The sequence below is a fragment of the Erithacus rubecula genome (genome assembly GCF_903797595.1).
Source record: "Erithacus rubecula genome assembly, chromosome: 12".
NCBI lineage: Eukaryota > Metazoa > Chordata > Aves > Passeriformes > Muscicapidae > Erithacus > Erithacus rubecula.
The window spans coordinates 787178-803257 of NC_136664.1; the positions used below are offsets into that span (position 1 = coordinate 787178).

A 16080-nucleotide genomic window follows, 5' to 3' on the forward strand; every position below is an offset into this window, starting at 1 on the left:
GGGGCTGGGACGGACACGAGGGGATCTTCACCCCCGGAGAGGTGCCAACCCTGGGCAAGGAGAACACCGCCCTCATCTTCAGGGGAACAGGGGCCCCAGAGCCCGGCAGGACTGGGGACACTTGGGGCAGGGACGGGGGAAAGTGAGGGGAAAAGGTGGGGGAAAGAGGGAGAAAACTAGGGGAAGAGGAAAGAGAGGTTTAAAAAAGCGGGGGAAGGAAAAGAGGGGTAAAAAAAACTTGGGGGATAAAAAGAGGAGAAAGGAGTAGAAAAGAGGGGAAAGCGGTGAAAAAGAAGGGAAGGGGGTTAAAAAGAGGGGAAAGGCAGAAAAAAGCGGGAAGGTGAGGGGAAAGGGAGGGACCCGCCGCTGAGGGCCGCTCCCGTCCCGCCCTTTCGTCGCTTCGAGGCGGAGCAACGCCACAGCCCCAAGATGGCGACGGCACCCTCCCAAGATGGCGCCGGAACCCTCCCAAGATGGCGAGCTTACCTTCTCAAGATGGCGGCTGTCACGCCCCCATGTGGCGAATCCCCTCCCAAGATGGCGGCGGCCCCGCCCCGCCCGCGCGCTGCACGCCGGGCGCTGGGCGGGCTGAGGGCGCGGGGCCGGTCGGGCCTGGTGCGGGCGCGGCGGTCGGAGCGAGCGGGGCCGGGCAAGGCGGGCGCCATGCCGGAGCTGGCCGTGGACAGGGTGGTCGTGCACCCGCTGGTGCTGCTCAGCGTCGTGGATCACTTCAACAGGTGCGGCCGGGCGGGAGCGGCGCCGCGGCGCTGAGTCACGGCCGGGCCGGAGCGGGGCCCTCACGGAGGGGACGCGGCGGGGAGGGGACCCGCTCCGTCCGCACCCCGGTAACTCGGGCCTCAGTCCGCTCCCTGCCGCCGGTACCGAGCGGCTTTAGCTGTAAATAAAGCCTCGGTGGCAGGAGGTGCCGGTCGGCGCTGGGGAACCGGCTCTGGTCCCGGGGCACCGAACGCCCTTTGTGGCTGTAATCAGCAGCGCTGATAACACAGTCAGATCCCCTCTCTTCCACCCCCACGGGTGGCGGCTCCTTCTCCCTCCTCCCCGTTCGTGGCACGCACTGACAGGCGGTTTTCCTTCCAGAATAGGAAAAGTGGGGAATCAGAAGCGAGTGGTTGGAGTGCTGCTGGGCTCCTGGCAGAAGAAGATCCTGGATGTGTCCAACAGTTTTGCAGGTGAGTTCAGGTGCCCTGCCGTTCTCCAAAGTCACTGAATTATTTAGTGGAAGGATTGTGTTGGAGTTTTCGAAGAAACCCTTGATCCATCCATGCACAAATCACCCCGTATCCAACAACAAATGCAAACTGCTGTTGACGCCCCTAAGCAAGCCTCACTCTCCTTTAGCAGCCAAAAATACCCAAACCCAGAGCATTTTGATAAACATTTTAATTCAGGAAGTTATACTCAAACGCTGGTGTTTTGTTTTATTCCCAGTACCTTTTGATGAGGATGACAAGGATGATACCGTGTGGTTCCTGGACCATGATTATCTGGAGAACATGTATGGAATGTTTAAGAAGGTCAATGGTGAGTTGAGATCTGTCAGTCAGGGATATGCTCCCAGAGACTTTAAGGGAAAAGGGAATTCCTATAAATCACAGAATCCTTCACCTTGGGAATGACCTATAAAATCATTGAGTCCAACCATCAACCAGCAGCATTGTGTTCTCCACTACCCATGTCCCACAGCCATGTGTTTTTGAACACTTCAGGGGTGGGGTTTGCATCTCCAGATGTGAGAGGTGCAAGCTGGCCGACCCTGAGAGTGACACAATTAACAAGCTGTTAATTACCCAGTGAAGTGCCAGGGGAAGAGCTGTAGGTCAGGAGGGGTGGTGAGTGAGTGGGTCACTGCTCAAGCCATCTCTTGCCATCCACTTCCCCCTCCCCACGGATCAGACCCACCCAGTCTCTGCCCAGACTGTCTGCTGGTTCCCCACGCTCCTGATTGCAAATCCTTTGTGCCTTTGCTCAGCCAGAGAAAGAATCGTGGGCTGGTACCACACGGGCCCCAAGCTGCACAAGAACGACATCGCCATCAACGAGCTGATGAAGAGATACTGCCCCAACTCTGTAAGTGGGGCCACCTCTGGCCTCTGGGGGTCTTCTTCTCTCACCTTCCCTGGAAGGGCCATCTGGGAAGCCTTGTCCCCCCCCTTTTTGCTGGTGACACAGCATGGTGGCTCTAAAGTGATTGAGCAACTGGGATCAGGAGTTTCTTGAATCATTGTCTCAGTGCTTGAGGTTGCTCCTCTGAGCAGCCTCGTGCTGGTGCTGAGGAGGGAAGAGCTGACTTGGGTTTTTTTTTCCTACTCCTTGACCAAAATCCCATTTTGTTTCTCCCCGAGGTGCTGGTGATCATTGATGTGAAGCCCAAGGACCTGGGGCTGCCCACAGAAGCCTACATCTCTGTGGAGGAGGTCCATGATGTGAGTGTTCACTCTGTGAAGTGTCACAGCCACGGCTGGGAGTGCTTGGAGCTGCCACTCGTGGGTGTCACTGGCTGCAGGTGCTCCCAGGTGTGCCCAGTCATTGTGGGCCTGCCCTGAGCAGCTCACTCCCCACTGAGCCCCGTGCAGACAAACAACAGCCAGCAGTGAGTCACTGTAATTACTGCATTTTAATTAATTCTGGATGCCTGTAAAGTACTGGATCCTTTTGCCTTTCTGGAGCCTTCGCTGCACAGCAGGAGCTGCTCTCCCAAAATGCAACGAGGTTGGATCAGGGAAGGGAGAAGTAATTGTTATATTGCTCCCCACTGGGCACAGACCAGCAAAATGCAGAAATGGGAAGTTACCCAGAGCAGGAGAGATTGCTGGGCAGTGGGTGGCACTGATTAAATCAAGGACATCCCAGCTAGAGCTGTTCCTCCCAGATCCCTCGTGGCCTGTGTGGGGCTGTTTTTCTGCTTTCCTCAGTGCAATCCCTGGTCCCCTGGCTAAAATCCCCTGTTTGTGTGTCCCTTTAGGATGGCACCCCGACCTCCAAGACCTTTGAGCACGTGACAAGCGAGATTGGTGCTGAGGAGGCCGAGGAAGTGGGAGTGGAGCACCTGCTGAGGTGAGGGGCAGCTGTCCTGGGGTCCCAGCAGCCCTCAGCCCTGTCACATGGAGAGGGAAAGGTCCCAAGGGACGGTGGCCAGCAGGGGGAGGTTCTAACCCCAATTCTCTCTGGGTTTCAGGGACATCAAGGACACCACGGTGGGCACGCTGTCCCAGAGGATCACAAACCAGGTCCATGGCTTGAAGGGACTGAACTCCAAGCTTCTGGACATCAGGAGCTACCTAGAGAAAGTAGCCCTGGGCAAACTCCCCATCAACCACCAGATCATCTACCACCTCCAGGATGTCTTCAACCTGCTCCCAGATGTGAACCTGCAGGAGTTTGTCAAGGCCTTTTACCTGAAGACCAACGACCAGATGGTGGTGGTGTACCTGGCCTCACTCATCCGCTCCGTCGTGGCCCTGCACAACCTCATCAACAACAAGATTGCCAACAGGGATGCCGAGAAGAAGGAAGGACAGGAAAAAGAAGAAAGTAAAAAGGAGAGGAAAGATGAGAAGGAGAAGGACAAAGAGAAGAGTGATGGCAAGAAAGAAGAGAAAAAGGAGAAAAAGTAAAAGGTGTAGTTTTTTTTATTTGTAAATTAAAAATCTTGTAAACTAAATCCCTGGTGCTGAGTCTCGTATGTTGTGCTCAGCACTCTGCTCGTCACCCAGGCAGGGGTGGGGGGAGCCCATGTGGAGCCTTTTGACCAATTTGATTATACTGTTACTGAGCACTTTTCCTTCCCCTGGTGTGTCTTTGGGGGTGCTGTGGCCTCAGCTCACACACTCTGCTCTCACTGAGCATATTCCCGTGTTCAGGGTAATCGTTTGCCATCAGCCAGTTTCGTGCACCACAGCCATCCCTGTGTTTGACTGGCTCCGTGCCTCAGCCTCTGGGGGTGTGGCACAGCTGGGACATTGTCACTGCTGTCACAGCTCAGTGCCAGCAAGGCCCCAGTCCCTCCCTGGGGACAGTGCTGGTGGCCCTGTCACCCCTGGCCAGGACGAAGCTGCTCTAGGGGCTGCAGGAGGCTGCGAGCCCGGGGAGGCACTGGGGCCATCACCACTGACACAGGGCAGGCAGGGACAAAACCCACGGGATTTGCAGTCCCGGTGCCATTATGGCCCTGGAGCCCCTGCACAGACCCCAGCCCGGGAGCCAGGCACTGAGCCAGGGGGCACAGACGGACCGGGACACACACAGGGAGCCGCACACAGGCAGAGCTCGGCAGCTGCTTTGTCGTTTATTGCACAGGAAGCCGCGCGGGGAGGCGGGGCCGGGCAGAACCCGCCCTTCCCAGCCCGGAGCTCGCAGGGTCCCAGCTCCAGGCCCCGGGCACACGGACACAGCCACGCGGCTCTGTCACCCACACATCGGGACAGGTGACAGCCTGGTGATGCTGCCCTCAGTGCAGCAGAGGGAGCACAGGAGGTGGGCAGAGCCCAGGGTCTGAGCGGGGCCCGGAGCCCCCGGGGCTGCTGTGGAGCACCAGCTCCCAGCAGAAACCTTAAATCACTTAAATACAACTGCCCAGGGGCTGCACAGCCAGACATGCCACTGCCACCTCAGCCAGGCTCTGCTCCAGTGGCTGCGGGGCTGCCTGGCAAGGGGCTCAGATGGTGCCCAAGAGACCCTCAGAAGCATTGGGGGTCCCTGTCACTGTTGCTGAATGCTGGGTGCAGGATGGGGCCCAGAACTCAAACTGAGAGCCACCTTCCCCCTCACTTGCCATGACCAAAATGCCATGAAAAGTCAGAAAACATGAGGAGGAAGAGCAGCCTCTAGCAAACAGAACTGTGGCTGTGGGGGAAGCAGGGAGCCCCGTGCCCCCTGTGCTGTCCCTCAGCCCAAGCCAAGCCCTTGTGCCGTCCTCTCCCTCACACCTCGCATTTCCTTAGGGAAGGGAGCAGTGCCCTGTTCCCCCAGGGCCGTGTCAGTGCAGAGCTGGCCCAGAACAAGAGCCAAGTGTCCACAGGGGCCTGTGCCCATCCCTGGGCAGTGCTCCGGGAGCCCCACAGCTCCATCACTCCTGGCCAAAGCCTTCCGTCTCCTCGATGGCGTAAAGCAGCTTCTCCTTCAGCTGCTCGTAGCTCTTGTAGGGAGGGAGATCCAGGCGGTTGAAGCTGGGGAGAGAGCAGAGGCTGCAAGAGCAGTTCCATCCCATGGGAGTGAGAGCCCCTGCAGCCCCACAGAGTCCCCATGTCCCCACCTCCTCCAGCCAGGCTGAGGAGCACTCACTCACCACGTGTGGCTCCGTGGCAGCCACGTCTCTTTGCCAACTTTATCGATGCAGAATTTCTGGGGCCCGTTGCTGCCTGTTAATGACAAGCACAGCAAAGGTCTTTACACCAGGAGCTGAAAAAGAAACCCCTCCCACACACACTGAGATCCACCATCGTGGCCCTACAATCCCAGGGGCACACAGGGCGTAAATCCATGGCATCAATCCCTGCCTGTTTGCAGACGATGTTTACAAAACAAAGGAGAAAGCAAAAAGCAGATTCACAGCACAGAGGGGCAAAAGCACCATCTCTGAGCATGACGGTTCCGTATCAAGTGCTAAAACTTAAGTGATCTGTAAACCCTCAGGATTGTGCAGTCTGTCCATCCAAGAGTTTTAAAGGATCTGGCACAGGAAGTCTGAGTCACTGAGGTGGCTTTTTAACACATTGGGAATGCTGGAGAGGTTCCAGGGGGTGGGAAAAGCTAATACGCCAGCAAGAACAACTGAGTGGGTTAAGCAAGCTGGTTAGTTTGAGATGAACACCAGGAAAGGCTGGTATAGGCTCCCAAAAGCAGTAAATTATAGAATGAATGAAACCACACTGCGGTTTTCTGAAAGAGGCTTTGTCGCACAAGAATCAAAATTGAATCAGAAATCCAATCTCCCTCAGACTGAGATCACAAACCAGCCCCACAACGTTAACCCTGGCAGGACGGTCCCGCCCAAGAACGTGTCTGGAAATGGCACAGCACCAGCTGGGAGCACTGATCACTGTGCTCAGACCTTGCAGCTGCCTTCCTGCTCACGTGCTGCATGTGCTCTGTGTGGGGACAGGGACAGGCATAGGGCCAGGGGGTGGCAGCCCTGGCCCCTGGACGCACCGATGAGCTCGGCGAAGCCCCCGACGGGCAGGCGGCAGGTCCCCGTCACAAACTGCAGCAGCCGGATCCTCTTCTCGTTGTCCATCTCCTTAACCACCTGCAGCAGGAACGCAGCAGCTCAGGGGGATCCCGTCCCACCCTGCAGGATGGCTCCTGCCACAGCACCCCACACCCTCGGCTGGGCTCACACTGACCTGCCAGAACCACTGGATCTGTTTGCTGTTCTTGGTGTAGTGCCTGTAGATGGTATTTTTCTGCCAGTCGTTCATGTCGATCTCCTGCATCCCGCACAGCATCAGCTGGGGACAGGGGACACTCAGCAGGAGACACACGGGGCCCTGCACCCACACTCTGAGCACCAATCCCTCTGGTGCCAGCCTTCACCTGGCCCAGGCACCAGCACTGAGGTGTCTGGCACCAACTCCTCCCATCCAACAGGATGTTCTCTTGCCAATGGACCCACCGAGCCACCCCCAGACCCAACCCTCAGCAGCAGAGCTGATGGGCACAGAGCACGAGCAGGGTCACCATGTGCCACTTTCCATCCACATCCCCAGCCCATCCCCAGCTCACCTCCAGCTCTTTCTCATCGAAGTAGCGCAGCCACTCCAGTGGCACCACCTCGTTAAAGCCATCCAGGAACGCCTTGGTCTGCTCCTCCACGCCCCGTGTGAACCTCCAGTCTGTCAGCAGCCTGGGGAGGCACAGGGTCAGCACACAGCCAGCACTGCTGGCCTGCCACAGAGAAACTCCCAGGATATTCCCACCAGCAGGGAGGACCCCAGGACTGGGGGAATGGGAGAGGGGCTGCCTCAAAGCACCAGGGCTCCCCTCTGTCTCTGCCCCCAAATCCATGAGCAGCACCCAGACCCGACAGTGGCCTTGGGAGCTCCAGGGGTGCAAACCACATCCCCTGGCTGGAGCTGAGCTGGCCCTGGCAGCCCCCGGCAGGCAGGGGGAACAGCCATGGGACAGGAGAGCCTCAGCCTGTCTCCCCTCTCCTTTTTCCTGAAAGTACTGGCAGCTGCCCAGCCCGCAGCAATCCAGACTGCAGCAGAGCTGGGCCCGTCACAGCCACGTAGCCCAGGGCAGCAGCCACGTCCCAGGCCCCACGGTCCCACCCCTGCAGCCACTGGGGGTGGGTGCCTGACGGGACCCTGGGGACAGCCACTCACATGATGTACTCCTCCTTGTTCTCCTCTGTCACACGGATGCTCTCACCACCCTCCTTCAGCTCGTGAGTGGTCACCTTGCCCAGGATCTCCATGTCCTGGATGAAGTACAGCTCCAGGCCACACTCCTCCAGGCTGTTCTCCCTGTGGGGACACCAGGATGTGATTCCTGTCAGAGGCACCCAGCAGCAGTGAGGGGCTTGGGGAGAGCTCTGCAGCAGGGAGTGCAGGCACTCACTTGGTCCAGACAATGGAGTTGTAGAACTCGGGGTCGATGGACTCCAAGTCCTTCAGCGTCGGGCGCTTGTTCAGCATCCGTTTGTAGAAGGGCAGCGTGAAGCCGGTGTCGATGAACTTGCCGTGGTACAGAGCCTGTGGCAGGGCAGGGAGGGGACACCAGCTCACAGGGGACCCTGGGACACAGCCCTGGGGCAGCCACGGGGCACAAGGGACTCATTTGGGGTTCCTGAGCCGTGGCACTTGCTCCTGGCTGGCACACGTGGAGGGGAAGGGTGGGCTGCCCCAAAAGCACTACCAGGGCTGGGTGGGCTGCAGCCCCTCTCCCTCCCCACCACAAATTCCACTGCATCTCCCTCTCCCCTCACAGCTCTATTAAGAGCACTTGTTTAAACAGAGCTGCGCTGTGGCTTCCCTGAATCCCTGGCTTCCAGGAGCCCCGAGGCAAAGGCAGCCAAAAATAATGCAGACGCTTGTCTAGAACGGCCCAGCGGTGAGTAATAGTCTGGGGTTTTATTGGTATCCTGCGAGGCGGGGCAGGGCAGGGCAGGACAGCGGGGCCGGGCCGCCCCCGCTCACACCCCGCGGGGCTGCGGGCCAGGGACCCTTCCCGGGCTCTGCCAGCCCCCCTGCCAGCCCGGCCACACCGGCCCTCAGCAATCCCAGACAAACGGGAGGAGCTGCTCTGGAGCTTGGGCAGCTGGAAAATCTCACACTGCTGCGACTAAAAATAGTCCCCGGAGCTGCAGAGCCGACAGCACCTGGGGTGACAGCCAAAGACCTGGAGCCATCCATCCCTGCCACAACGCCTGGGAAAGCAGGTCTCCTCTGGCCCCACAGCCATTCCAGGGATTTAAAATGCATCACCCCACAGCACACCCTTGAAAGCCCATCTCCCACTGACCCACACGTGGGCAACAAGGGGCTCAGGGAGGGCAGCAGTGCCGAGCCCCGCACAGCCGTGGCACGCAGAACTCCCCTTGCCCTGCTGACCCCCCGTCCCTGCTCCCCACGGGGACACCAAGGGACACCAAGGGACACGTGGGGCCAGGGCACCCCCAGGCTCTCACCATGGCGATGAAGCGGCCGATGAAGCGGAAGTAGGTGAGGTGGTCGGGGTTGATGGAGGAGGCAGGGTTGATCTGCAGGCAGTAGTTGTTCTTGCCTGCGTACTCGAAGAGGCAGTACATGGGGTTGAGCACCTCATGGGACAGGAGGAAGAACCATTCCCTGGGATGAGACAAGGGGAATGTGGTGACGAGCAGCTCAGGACAGTGTGTGTCCCTGCTCCAAGCGGGTGCCCACCTCCTCAGGGTGCCAGGCAGATGCTGGGCACTGCTGTGGCTGGGGAGGCTGTTCCCCTTCCCAGGGTGCTGTGTGGGGTTTGTGAAGGGTTTCTGGAAATGCTGGCAAGTGCCACACACAGTCCCAGCTGGGCTGTCCCACACACACACCCCCCCAGTGCACCCAGCCCCTCTGCATATGCAGCCCTGGGAGCCCCACACCAAGCTGGGGACAGCAGCATCCTGGCTGTGCTCCCCCGGCCGTGCAGGCAGACAGGAATCCTCAGACGTGGAGGCAGCCCCGGCATCCCGTCCGTGGTTCTACCCTGTGGTAGAACAGCATGACGTAACCTACCATAGGGTAAAACCACTGGCAGGACACGGAGAGAGCTGGAGCAGGAGCAGGAGCCAGGGCAGCAGCCCCAGCAAGGGCACCAGGCGAGCGTGGGGTGGCAGCGGGCAGGGACACGCCAACCCAGCCCCAAGGAGATGTCCCAGGTGAGCCAGAGGGGGCCCAGGGACACAGCACCCCCTCCAGCCAAGCCACAGCCCTGTGGTAACATCATCCCAAGGCAGCAGCAGAGCTGCAGCAACCACATCACACCCTGTCTGCCCTGGCACACGCTGACTGCCTGGGAACACCAGGGCCTGCTTGCTGCAGGGAGACGAGGCCACTCAGCCCATCACACCCACCACTGGGGGTAGCAGGAGAGCCCCAGCTGGGCCTCCTGTGCTCTCACTGCCAGGGACAGCCTGGTGCCGTGCTTTCAGGGTGTTCCACCACTCCTAAAACCCAGTTTCCCATTTGAATGGCCCTGCACTTCTCTGCTCAAGGGCTGGGAGTCCTGAGTGCAGCTGCCTTATGCCTGTGCTGCCCCCAGGACACAGAGCACAGAGAGAGAATGGCCCTGTGGCCCGCAGGCCACGCTCACCTGGCAATGCCCCCGTAGTCCAGGCCCTCCTCCCCTCGCATGATGATGTACAGCCGGCGCCGCAGGTCGTACGGCTTCATGTTCATGATCTGGGGACAAGCAGGGCGGGGTCACCATAGCTGGGACCAGCTCCCCAGAGGAAGGCCAGCTCCCCTCCTGCCCAGCTCCCCAGAGGAGGGCCAGCTCCCCTCCTGCCCAGCTCCCCAGAGGAGGGCCAGCTCCCCTCCTGCCCAGCTCCCCAGAGGAAGGCCAGCTCCCCTCCTGCCCAGCTCCCCAGAGGAGGGCCAGCTCCCCTCCTGCCCAGCTCCCCAGAGGAGGGCCAGCTCCCCTCCTGCCCGGCTCCCCAGCCCCAGCACCTCCCTACCTGCTGGAAGGAGTCCTCGAAGAGCGTCTGCCGAGACACGCTGATCTTCACGTGGCTGGGCAGTGCATTTGACTGCAAACCAGGCAAAGGCACAGGGCTGTGTGAGGCTGGCACGGCTCTCCCCACCCACACTGCCCACAGGGCTCAGGGCACCCACCCAGCTGCCCACAGCCGCTCCACTCACGTGGCAGAGGAAGCGGAACTGGTGGTACTTCCAGCGAAAGCTCCGGTCGTACGCGCCCGGGGAGCCGCCGTGCTTGCTCCTGCCAAAGCAGCAGGGCCTGGGTCACATCCCAGCACCAGCCAGGTGGGATGAGGTCCCTGGGGTGCAGCTCTCCTCTGTCAGAGCCCCCAGAACCCCCAGAGCCAGAGCTTACCCAGACTCGAAGCCCGGGCGCGGGTCCTTGAAGGTGGTGGTGCGGGTGTTGTGGTCCACGAAGTAGCGCACGCTCTCGTTCGTGTACTTCATCTCCCAGCCCGGCGGCAGCGGCGGCTCCTGGATCATCCTGCTGGCAAGGAGGGGCTCAGCACACAGACCCCCCTCAACTACAGCTCTGTGCCAAGCAAACGAGCATTCATGGCATGGGACTGGCCAGTGACTGTCTACACCCCGGGAGAGGAGTCCTGCCTGGGCGGCGCTCCGGCCACGGCCCTGTCAGAGCTTCACTGTCCACCTGTGGGACACGCAGCCCCAGTGCAGGCCAGCTCCCTGGAGAAGTGCACCTCCCCAAACCCTGCTCCCCCAGGCCCTACCCCTGAGTGCGAGGGTCTTCCCACTGCGTGGTCCTGGTGTTGTGGTTCACGTAATACACTCGCCCATTGTCCTGTCTCTTCTCTAGGAGAAAAGGGAGAGGAAGCGTTAGCTGGAGTCCTGGGGACAGCCCTCCCCTTCCCAGCTCCCCCACTGCACCTCCCTGGCTCCTTTGGAAAAGGCAGGATAAACCCCACATTCCTTCCACGTGCCCCAGCTGCCTCACCCTGGCAGTGCCAGTGTGCAGGAGGTGCCACTGCACAGCACAGGGGCTGTGCCCAGGCACACAGCCCCACCTGGCACACACACAGCCCCAGGGCACACACACAGCCCCACCTGGCACACACACAGCCCCAGGGCACACACACACAGCCTCAGGTCACACACACACAGCCCCACCTGGCACACACACACAGCCCCACCTGGCACACACACACAGCCCCACCTGGCACACACACACAGCCCCAGGGCACACACACAGCCCCACCTGGCACATGCAGCAGGGACCCTCCACATGCACCCACAGGTGCCTCCCCAAACTCCCTGCACTGCTCCAGTGCACACATGTGTGAACACACACACCCTCCTCATGCTGCACACAGGCACAGAACAGCTCCAGCACACACCCCCTGCCCCCCCAGCACTGTGTGTGCCCCACACCTCCTCCTCCTCCATGTGCAGTGTCATTCCCACATGCTCAGCCCTGCATCATGCAGCCAGGAACACCTTGTACCCTCTCTGTCACTCTTCTGGCCAGTGCCAGCCCCTCGCTCCATCTCACTCCTGGACTTGGGCAGCAGCCCCCAAGTGATGGCCAGGACTGCATCCATCCCAAGGATCTCATCCTGGGGACCCCCACCCCAGGGTGCTCAGGCCCATGCAGAGCTGTGCCTGCCCAGCTGGCACTGGGGATGGGCCCCTTCTCCTTGCTAATGGGAGGTGGGGGACCCAGCAAGGGCTCCATCCCCATCAAGACACTGCCCCTGAGCAGCCCTGGCCCCTCTGTATTGCTCCAAGCCCCCACAGTTTTAACCCTTCTCTTGCTCTCTCTGGCACAGCCCAGCCCAGCCCAGCTGCACCCCCAAGCATCCCAGCCCTCCCTCTCCAGGGATGCTCTTGCCACGGAGGGGATCTCTCTGTCCTGGGGGTGGCACAGGGACTTTTCAAAACATCCCAGCACACAACGCTTGGGCCATGTGGGGACAGCCACCTCTGCTCCTGCCAGCTCCAGCCCTGCTCCAGACCCAGGCAGAGCATCCCAGGAGGCAGCATGGCAGTGGGACAGTCCCTGCTCACCACAGCAGGGACAAGGGACAAGCAAGGACTTTGATCCCCAAGCTGGGGAACTTCCCCAATCCAAAGAACAATCACAAGCACTTGTACATTCAGCAGCTGAGAGAGGCTGGGAACTCCTCCAAGAGAAGGGGAGAAAAGGGGGAAAAAAGCTGAAGTTCACACAAGAGATTGTGCTAGTCACAGACAGAGTCAGCCCCACGTGCAGCTGAGCACAGGGAGCAGTGCTGGCTCCAGGGCCACCCTTCACCCTCCCCAGGAATGGCAGGGAAGGGGCTGCAGGGTCCTGCTGCGGGTGACAGGAGTGTCCCCTGGGGCTACGCAGGGCAGGTGAGGCAGTGCAGTACTTACCCCAGCCGGGAGGAAGGGGCCCCAGAGGATCATTGTCCGAGGGGGCTCCGGAGGACTAGAGACAACAGAGAGAGCAAAAACACGGAATAAACCAGAACACAGAGGTGAGCCAGCCAGCCCCGCTTCCACTCGCCTCTCCTGGGCCCACAGCTCCCAGAGAACTAAAAAAAAACAACTTGCACACTCGAGGGGGGTTAAAAAAAGAAAAAAAGAAAAAAAAAAAAAAAAAAAGAGAAGATAAAAGTAAAAGTATTTAAAAAAGAAAAAGCCCCAGAGCTCAGGCTGAGCAGGGGCAGGGCTGTGCTGGCCGGGGGCGGCGGGACCGGCCCGAGCGCTCCGGACGTGCGCGGCTGCTCGGCGTCCCCTCCACATACACCTCCAGCCTCCTCCAAGAACCACACACAAGAGGGGAAAAAATATCGCAGGCCTTTCCAATGAAATCATTCCCACAAGCGCTGTCCACGCCCCGCGCTTCCTGGCGGGATGGCGGCCCCCTCCTCCCGGCAGGGCCGGTGCGGGACGCGGCACTGAGCCGCATTCACCCCGCACAAAGCCCCTTTCTGCCCGGCCCGGCGCCGCAGACCCCGCCCGCGGCGCTCCCGGGGGAGGGAGGGACCCCGGGGCAGGAGGGGGCTTGGAAGTGCTTTTAATGGCTGAGTAAGAGAAGTTCCCCAAAAGGTAAAAACCCATCTGCTGGAGGGGAGCTGTGTCCCAGCTTTCTGTGCTGGGATGGATCCAAGTTACCCTGGGCTCAGGAAATGCCACCCCCAGCCAGACCCAGCCCCTCTGCCTGGAACCAGGGGCAGCCCCAGCCCCCGGGGTGCCAGGGCCCCCCGCTCCCAGAAAGGCACCAAAACCTGGCTGGGTACAGCTGATGGCAGCCCAGCTCCCCAGGGATGGCCTGGCACAGTCTGTGCCCCTCCAAGCTCTGGTACCCACCCCCTGTGCCAGGACAGGCATGGCCAGCACAGCTCTGACTTGGGGCAGTCAGTGTCCATCCCTCCCTACAAGGACAGGCTGCCCACACACACAGCTGAGTCGTGTCCAGGGGTGCCACCTCACTGCCACCTCAAAACTGCTAATTAAAGTCACCAGGGCAGAGCTCCTGCAGCTCCCACAGCCCCTGGGAACAACCTGGCCCCCACACCAGAGACCCTGCAAGGATGGGGCATCTGCTGGGAGAGTGGTGCCAGGCTTCACCTGAGCCCCCCAAACTGTGCCTTTCCCCCACTGCTCATCACCCACCCAAGGAGGGCAGGAGGCAGAGCAGGAGCCATCACTGCTGGCAGCAGAGCTCGAGACAAAAGTACAATCGTTTCATCAGGCTAAATTTGGAGCCTCAGTGCCTCCCTGGCAGAGCATGGCCAGGGCAAGATGCAGCTGCAGCAGCTCCAGGGCTGGGCTGGCAGGGACAGAGGGACAGAGGGACGGGCCAGGAGCCCTGCTGGGCATGGGGGAGCCCCTCCCAGGGGAGCCCTTCCAGCACGGGAGTGGGGATCAGCTCTGCCTGTGAGGCCTGGAAGGGCTGCAGAGACATCCAGAGAGGGACAGGCAGGGGGAGGAGAGGGGCTGAGCTGCTCTCACAGCCCTGGGGATGGCCCCAGTTGTGTCCCACACAGAATGGACTTTGCACTACACCCCCTCCCAGAGAGAAGCTGAGCTCCTCGATGGAGCTCTGAGCTCACCCCAATTCCAGCTGGGACTCCTGGCATTCTCTGAGAAGATAAAAGTCAATGAGAAGCTGGTCCCTGCATGCTGCTCACCTTCCCTCCACACCTGTTCACCTGCCTCTGGCACGAGTGCAGTTCCATCACTGCATGGGGCCAGATCACTGCTCATTCCCTGCACTGTCTGGTCCCTGGCTTCTGCAGCCCCCTCCACTTGTACCCAGGCCTGCAGCTCCTGCTGCACCCAGGACCAGCCACACTGTCCTCAGCCCAACACCCAGGGAGGGATGAGCTCAGGCCCCAGAGCCTGCCCTCCTGCAACACACCAGGCTGCAATGGCTCCCTCAGCTCTGACAGCAGGTCCTGCAGCCCCACAGCTCAGCAGCAAGGCTTGTCAGATGGCAGCCACAGGAGAATGTGTGGCTGGCCACATTGGCACTGGAGAAACCTTGGGGACAGGCTGCTGAGGGACACCTCCACCCTTCAGGGCCATGCAAACTGGTTTATAAAAAGCAAGTCACTCCCCCAAGGCCTCTGCAGGCAGCTGAGGAGTTTGTGAGCTCCCACCCATGCTCTGAGCTCACACAGACCCCACACAGCCCAGCAAGAGCCTTCCCACGCTCCATGGCTCCCGGGCAGCCCCGGTGACACCAGGCAGGTGAGAGCAGCCAGGTGAGCCCCTGCCACTGCCACGCCCAGCCCTCACCTGGTAGAGGAACCTCTGGCTGAAGTGCTGCATGGCCCCCTGCAGCTGGCTGCGCTGGGACTGCCACTGCTCGTAGTTCCTGACGTACTCGGCCGTGGGGCGCTGCCACGTGGTGGTGCGCGTGTTGTGGTCCACGTAGTAATACCTGCCCCGAGGATCCACGCGCTTCTCCCACCTGCAGGCACCCAAGGGAGGGTCACTGTGTGCCACACTGCCTGGGCTGGGTGAGTGACACCCCCCAGGAGGGCTCCGTGCCCAGCTCCAGCACAGCACTGCTTTCACACCTGAAGGGGCTCCTTGCCACCAAGAGCAAATACAAAGGATGAGTAACTTTGAGTTACTTTCCCTGCAAGGGCACACGAAGCCTGACAGGCTGCTGGGACACCAGTGGAGCTCCCAGCAGGAGGAACACCCCATCTCTGACCAAGCCCCTTACCCTGGAGGAAGGGGTCTCTCCCACGTCGTGGTCTTGTTGTTGTGATCTACATAGTAGACTCTACCATTGGGCAGCTCCCGCTGCTCCCACCTGCAAGAAAAGGAAAATCCTGAGGCAGGTGATGCTTGCTGACCCAAGACATCCAGAGAGTGGCCCCTGCTGGGTCAGGGAGCCCAGCCCCACACACCCTTGCCATTCCAACCTTTATTTGACAGGTCTGGGCAGCTACTGGACCTCCTGGATGGAGACTGGGAGAGGGGCTGCAGCACTCTGCTTCCTCAACAGGCAGAGCTGGAGCATAAATCCTAATTTCCCCCAGAAAGGTCGGCACAGGATTTCACATAGGATCAGTTTTATGCCCTGTGTTTCTGATGTGTTTGTTTGGTTTCTCCTAATACATCCTCAAAGGAGAGCGTTGGAGTTTGGGCTGGGTTCTCTCCCTGGGCTTGCTGCTGACAGCTGTGGCTTAAACACACGTGTGGCCACGGCACTGGGGCTGGAGTGGCCCTGAGGACAGCCCGGGTGACAGCGAGCCTGGCTCCACAGGGCCACACTGCAACCATTCCTGGTGTGAATTCATTCATGAACTTACCCTGGCAAAGGTAAATGCTCTGTGGAGCCTGTGCTTTCTTGTCAGCTTTTATCCTGCAGCAGAGGAGACGAGCCAGCAGCTGCTGACAGATAAAGTGTTCTCCTGCCACACTTCTGCTCCCACAGGCC

General features: G+C 60.2%; 2 protein-coding genes across 5 annotated transcripts in view; one reads left to right on the forward strand and one right to left on the reverse strand.

Annotated features, from left to right (window-relative positions):
* The first annotated feature begins 556 nt into the window (after positions 1-556).
* Positions 557-3682, forward strand: PSMD7 (proteasome 26S subunit, non-ATPase 7). Its single transcript, XM_079315817.1, has 7 exons — positions 557-737; positions 1099-1190; positions 1450-1542; positions 1991-2088; positions 2364-2444; positions 2984-3075; positions 3197-3682. Exons 1-7 carry the CDS (start codon positions 664-666, stop codon positions 3633-3635), a joined length of 969 nt encoding a protein of 322 aa, XP_079171943.1. The 5' UTR covers positions 557-663; the 3' UTR covers positions 3636-3682.
* The window catches only part of WWP2 (WW domain containing E3 ubiquitin protein ligase 2), a 30225-nt gene continuing 17783 nt past the window's right edge, over positions 3639-16080 (reverse strand). The window contains exons 8-24 of one of the 4 annotated variants that reach the window (XR_013775552.1): positions 15361-15450; positions 14925-15099; positions 12552-12606; positions 10910-10991; positions 10534-10665; positions 10341-10419; positions 10157-10228; positions 9793-9881; positions 8648-8807; positions 7579-7712; positions 7344-7484; positions 6742-6862; positions 6363-6467; positions 6169-6265; positions 5306-5378; positions 4947-5186; positions 4533-4893 (exon numbers count right to left, since the gene is read on the reverse strand). Coding sequence is in view for 3 of the 4 variants with exons in the window: in XM_079315814.1 (XP_079171940.1) it covers positions 5087-5186; positions 5306-5378; positions 6169-6265; positions 6363-6467; positions 6742-6862; positions 7344-7484; positions 7579-7712; positions 8648-8807; positions 9793-9881; positions 10157-10228; positions 10341-10419; positions 10534-10665; positions 10910-10991; positions 12552-12606; positions 14925-15099; positions 15361-15450 (1705 nt within the window). In the remaining variant the exon portion in view is untranslated. Of the gene's footprint in view, positions 5187-5305; positions 5379-6168; positions 6266-6362; positions 6468-6741; positions 6863-7343; positions 7485-7578; positions 7713-8647; positions 8808-9792; positions 9882-10156; positions 10229-10340; positions 10420-10533; positions 10666-10909; positions 10992-12551; positions 12607-14924; positions 15100-15360; positions 15451-16080 lie in introns of all 4 variants that reach the window. The other 3 variants (XM_079315815.1, XM_079315814.1, XM_079315816.1) reach the window with 3 other exon arrangements.